This window comes from Telmatherina bonti, assembly GCF_933228915.1.
Source record: "Telmatherina bonti genome assembly, chromosome: 10".
Taxonomy (NCBI): domain Eukaryota; kingdom Metazoa; phylum Chordata; class Actinopteri; order Atheriniformes; family Telmatherinidae; genus Telmatherina; species Telmatherina bonti.
Window position 1 is genome coordinate 341,986 of NC_136628.1, and position 6,036 is coordinate 348,021.

The 6,036-nt window shown below is 40.9% G+C and overlaps 1 protein-coding gene across 1 annotated transcript in view; it reads left to right on the forward strand.

Annotated features, from left to right (window-relative positions):
- The window catches only part of pof1b (POF1B actin binding protein), a 147,297-nt gene extending 141,530 nt beyond the window's left edge, over positions 1-5,767 (forward strand). Inside the window, exon 12 of the mRNA XM_079247960.1 lies at positions 5,658-5,767. Within this exon, the coding sequence (XP_079104086.1) occupies positions 5,658-5,663 (6 nt within the window). The 3' untranslated portion in view covers positions 5,664-5,767. The remainder of the gene's footprint in view (positions 1-5,657) is intronic.
- The last annotated feature ends 269 nt before the right edge of the window (positions 5,768-6,036 follow it).

Genomic DNA, 6,036 nt, shown 5'->3' on the forward strand with positions numbered 1-6,036 from the left:
GTTGTTCTGTTATCGTTCTTGTCCTTGTCGTTGTTGTTGTTGCTGTTGTCTTCGTCATTGTCGTTGTCGTCATTGTCATTGTTGTTGTCGTCGTTGTTGTTGTCGTTGTTTTTCCGTCATTGTTGTTGTCGTCATTGTTGTTCTTGTCGTTGTTGTTCTTGTCATTGTTGTTGTCGTCGTTATCGTCGTTGTTGTTCTTGTTGCCGTTGTTGTTGTCCTTTTCATTGTTGTTCTTGCCGTTGTCGTCATTGTAGTCATCATTCTTGTTGTCATCGTTTTCGTTGTTTTTGTTGTTGTTCTTGTCGTTGTTGTCGTCATTGCTGTTGTCGTTGTTGTTGTCGTAGTTGTCGTTTTTGTTCTTGTCGTTGTCGTTGTGATCGTCGTTGTTGTCGTCGTCGCTGTTGTTGTTGTAATTGATTGTTGTCGTCATTGCTGTCGTTTTGTTCTTGCGATTGTCGCTGCTGTCGTGTTGTTGTTGTTATCGTTGTTGTTGTCGTCGTCGTTGCTGTTGTTCTTGTCGTTATCGTTGTCGTCATTGTTGTTCTGTTATCGTTCTTGTCCTTGTCGTTGTTGTTGTTGCTGTTGTCTTCGTCATTGTCGTTGTCGTCATTGTCATTGTTGTTGTCTACGTTGTTGTTGTCGTTGTTTTTCCGTCATTGTTGTTGTCGTCATTGTTGTTCTTGTCGTTGTTGTTCTTGTCATTGTTGTTGTCGTCGTTATCGTCGTTGTTGTTCTTGTTGCCGTTGTTGTTGTCCTTTTCATTGTTGTTCTTGCCGTTGTCGTCGTTGTAGTCATCATTCTTGTTGTCATCGTTTTCGTTGTTTTTGTTGTTGTTCTTGTCGTTGTTGTCGTCATTGCTGTTGTCGTTGTTGTTGTCGTAGTTGTCGTTTTTGTTCTTGTCGTTGTCGTTGTGATCGTCGTTGTTGTGGTTGTTGTTCTTGTCGTTGTCATTTTTGTTGTTGTCGTTGTTGTCATCGTCATCGTAGTCGTCGTTTTTGTTCTTGTCGTTGTTGTTGTCCTCGTCATTGTCGTTGTTGTCGTTGTTGTTGTCGTTGTTCTTGTCGTTATTGTTCTTGTCGCTGTTGTCATTGTTGTTCTTGTCGTAGTCGCTGTTGTCGTTGTCATTGTTGTTGTTGTCGTCGTTGTTGTTCTTGTTGTTGTTGTCGTCGTCATTGTTGTTGTCGTCATTGTTGTTCTTGTCGTGATTGTTGTTGTCATTGTTTTTCTGATCATTGTCATCGTTGTTGTTGTTCTTGTCTTTGTTGTTGTCGTTCTTGTCGTTTTGGCTGTTGTCGTCATCATTGTTGTCATCGTTGTCATCGTTGTTCTTGTTGTTGTCGTTGTTGTTCTTGTCGTTGTAGTCATCGTTGTTGCTGTTGTTGTTGTCGTTATCGTTGTTGTTGTTGTTGTCGTCATTGTTGTTGTCGTTATCATCGTTGTTGTCGTTATCATCGTTGTTCTTGTTGTTGTCGTTGTTGTTCTTGTCGTTGTAGTCATCGTTGTTGCTGTTGTTGTTGTCGTTATCGTTGTTGTTGTTGTTGTAATTGTCATTGTTGTCGTTGTTCTCATCCTTTTCGTTGTTGTCATTGTTGTTATTGTCATAGACGTTGTTCTTGTCGTTATCGTTGTCGTCACTGTTGTTCTGTTGTTGTTCTTGTCCTTGTCGTTGTTGTCGTTGTCGCTGTTGTCATTGTCATTGTTGTTGTCGTCATTGTCGTTGTTGATGTTCTAGTTGTTGTCGTTGTTTTTTCGTCATTGTTGTTGTCGTCGTTGTTCTTGTCGTTGTTCTTGGCGTTATCGTTGTCGTCATTATTGTTCTGTTGTTGTTCTTGTCCTGTTCGTTGTTGTTGTTGTCGCTATTGTCGTCGTCATTGTCGTTGTCATCATTGTCGTTGTTCTTGTCGTCATTGTTGTTGTTGTCGTTATCGTTGTTGTCATTGTTGTTCTGATCATTGTCATCGATGTTGTTCTTGTCCTTGTTGTTGTTGTCGTCATCGTTGTTGTTGATGTTGTTCTAGTTGTTGTCGTCGTCATTGTCGTCATTGTTGTTGTCGTCGTTATTGTTGTTCTTGTTGTTGTTGTTGTCGCTGTAGTCGTCATCGTTGTTGCTGTTGTTGTCGTCGTTATCGTTGTTGTTGTTGTTGTAATTGTCATTGTTGTCATTGTTCTCGTCCTTTTTGTTGTTGTCATCGTTGTTGTTGTCGTAGACGTTGTTCTTCTAGTTATCGTTGTCGTCATTGTTCTGTTGTTGTTGTTGTTCTTGTCGTTCTTGTCGTTGTTGTTGTTGTCGCTGTCGTCATTGTCGTCGTCGTTGTTGTTGTCGTCATTGTTGTCGTCATTGTTGTTCTTGTCGTAGTCGTCATCGTTGCCGCTGTTGTTGTTATCGTTGTTGTCGTCGTTATCATTGTTGTTCTTGTTGTTGTCGTTGTTCTTGTTCTTGTCGTAGTAGTCGTCATTGTTGTAGTTGTCGTTATTGTTGTAATTGTCATTGTTGTCGTTGTTGTCATCCTATTTATTGTTGTCGTTGTTGTTGTTGTCACCGTCGTTGTTGTTCTTGTCATTGTCGTTCTTGTTGTCTTGGTTGTTGTTGTTCCTGTCATTGTCGTTGTTGTTGTTGTCGTCGCCGTTGTCGTCGTTGTTGTTCTTGTCGTTGTTGCTGTTGTCGTCGTTGTTGTTATCGTCGTTTTTGTCGTTGTCATCGTTGTTGTTGTTCTCGTCCTCGTCTTTGTTGTCATCATTGTTGTTCTTGTCGTTGTTGCTGTTATCGTCCACATTGTTGTTCTGTTGTTGTCATCATTGTTGTCATTATCATTGTTGTTATTGTTGTCGTTGTTATTCTTGTGATTGTTGTTTTTGTCATTGATGTTGTTGTCGTTGTTGTTGTAATTGTCATCGTTGTCGTTGTTGTCCTTTTTGTTGTTGTTGTCATTGTTGTTGTCGTTTTTGTTCTTGTCATCGTCATCGTTGTTGTTGTAGTCGTGATTGTTGTTATCATCGTTGTTGATATTTTTGTCGTTGTTGTTGTAGCTTCCATAGTTATTCTTGTCATTATTGTTGTCGTTGTCGTCATTGTCGTCGTTGTTGTTCTTGTCGTTAGCGTTGTAGTCTTTGTTGTTGTTGTCGTTGTTGTTCTTATCATTGTCATCGTTGTTGTTGTTCTTGTCCTTGTCGTTGTTGTTGTTGCCGTTATTGTTGTTGTCGTCGTCGTCGTTGTCGTCGCTGTTGTTGTCATTGTTGTCGTCGTTCTTGTCATTGCTGTTGTCGTCGTTGTTGTAATTGTCATTGTTGTCGTTTTTGTTGTCCTTTTCTTGTCGTCGTTGTTGTTATCATTGTTGTTGTCGTCGTCGTTGTTGTCGTCGTTGTGTTCTTGTCGCGATGACATCGTTGTTGTCATCGTCGTAGTTGTTGTTCTTGCTGTCATCGTGGTTGCCATTGTTCTTGTTGTTGTTGCTGTCGTTTTTGTTCTTGTGGTTCTTGTCATTGTTGTTTTTTTATCGTCGTTTTTGTTCTTGTCGTTGTTGTCGTCGTTGTTGTTGCTGTCATCGTTGTTGTTGTCGTAGCTTTTGTTGTTGCTGTCATCATTGTTGTTGTTCTTGTTGTTGTTGTTGTCATCGTTGTTGTTTTTATCGTTGTATTTGTTTTTGTTCTTGTTGTCAACGTTTTTGTTCTGGTTGTTGTCATTGTTGTTGTAGTTGTTGTTGTTGTTGTCGTCGTTGTTGTTTTTGTCGTTGTTGTTGTCATCGTCGTTTTTGTCCTTGTCGTTGTTGTCATCATTGTTGTCCTCGTTGCTGTCATTGTTGTTGTTGTTGTTGTCGTTGTTATCGTCGCTTTTGTCGTTGTTTTTGTTTTTGTCGTAGTCATCGTTGTTGCTGTTGTCGTCGCTTTTGTCGTCGTTTTAGTTTTTGTCGTTGTCATCGTTGTTGTCGTACTTGTTGCTGTCATCGTTGCTCTCATCGTTGTTGTTGTTGTCGTCATTTTTGTTTTGTCGTTGTCATCGTTGTGTTCTTGTTGCTGTAGTATTAATCGTTATCATCGTTGTGTTCTTGTCGCTGTTGTTGCTGTCGTCGTGGTTGCTGTTGTTCTTGTCGTTGTTGTTGTCGTCATTTTTGTTCTTGTCGTTGTTGTCCTCGTTGCTGTCGTTGTTGTTGTTGTCATTGTTGTTGTCGCTTTTGTCGTCGTTTTTGTTTTTGTTGTTGTCATCATTGTTTTCGTACTTGTTCCTGTCATCGTTGTTGTTGTTGTTGTTATTTTTGTCATCGTTTTTGTTTTGTCGTTGTTGTCGTCGTTGTGTTCTTGTCGTTATTGTAATTGTCATTGTTGTTGTTCTTTTTTGTCGTTGTTGTCATCGTCGCTGTCGTCGTCATTGTTGTTCTTGACATTGTCATTGTCGTCACCGTTGTTATTGTTCTTGTCGTTGTCGCTGTTGTCGTCGTTGCTTTTGCCATTGTCGTTGTAGTCGTCGTTGTTGTCATCGTTGTCCTTGTTATCATCGTTGTTGTCGTCGTTGTTGTTCTTATCGTTGTCGCTGTCGTCGTCGTCATTGTCGTCATTGCTTTCATTGTTGTCATTGTGGTTGTTGTCGTCGTTGTTGTTGTCGTCCTCGTTGTCATCTTTGTGTTCTTGTCGCTGTAGTATTCATCGTTGTTGTCAACGTCGTAGTTGTTGTTGTTGCTGCTGTTGCTGCTGTCGTAGTGGTTGCCGTTGTTGTTGTCGTTGTTTTTGTTCTTGTCGTTGTTGTTGTCATCGTTGTTGTTGTTGTCATTGTTGTTGTCGATGCTGTCATCATTGTTGTTGTTCTTGTCGTTGTTGTCATCGTTTTAGTTCTTGTTGTCATAGTTGTTGTTGTTATCGTCGTCGGTTTTGTCATCGTTTTTGTTTTGTTGTTGTCATTGTTGTCCTCGTTGCTGTCATTGTTGTTGTTGTTGTTGTCTTTGTTATCGTCGCTTTTGTCGTCGTTTTTGTTTTTATCGTTGTTGTCATCGTTGTTGTTGCTGTCATCGTTGTTGTTGTTGTCGTCGCTTTTGTCGTCGTTTTTGTTTTTGTCATTGTCATTGTTGTTGTCGTACTTGTTGCTGTCATCGTTGCTCTCATTGTTGTTGTTGTCGTCATTTTTGTCATCGTTTTTGGTTTGTCGTTGTTGTCATCATTGTGATCTTGTCGCTGTAGTATTCATCGTTATCATCATTGTGATCTTGTCGCTGTAGTATTCATCGTTATCATCGTTGTGATCTTGTCGCTGTAGTATTTATCGTTGTCGTAGTTGTTGTTGTTGTTGTTGTCGTCATGGTTGCCGTTGTTCTTGTCCTCGTTGCTGTCGTTGTTTTAGTTCTTGTTGTTGTCATCGTGGTTGTCGTTGTCATCATTTTTGTCATCGTTGTATTTGTCATCGTTTTAGTTCTTGTTGTTGTCATTGTTGTCCTCGTTGCTGTCATCGTTGTTGTTGTCATCATTTTTGTCATCGTTTTTGTTTTGTCGTTGTCATCGATGTTGTACTTGTTGTCGTTGCTGTTGTCGTTGTCATTGTTGTTGATGTTTGTCTCTTTACCGTCATGACTACTGAAGTTTGTGGGTGTGAACCTTAACGACTGAATCTGTGTTTTATTTCAAAACAGGAAATCATTACAACTCCTTAAAGACACACTGCTTCTCTCCGACAGGAATGAGCGAACCACCAGAAGACCCTGACGCACCCCATCACTTCCCCCAGCATGCTCCTCCCCCTCCCCTCAGGCCTCCAGGGTTGGTGGTGGTTAATCCCTAACCCCCCCCCCCCCCCCCCCCCCCCCCCCCTTTTCTTCACCTCTGAATTTGGGATCTTTTGTTCATCCAAATTGAGCTTGTTTGGGGCGTCCCATAGTTTCATTTGGGCTCTTTGTTCTGGTTTGATGAAAAGGAATAAATGATGTGATAAAGGGAGAGTTTAACTTTGGATTGAAGATCCTGACGGCTGGGAGCTTGGTGAAGATTTAGGTTCTGGTGGATGCTGACAGTCTGGAGGAATCGCTGAGCGGTGACTCCAGGAGATGGATGTTTTAC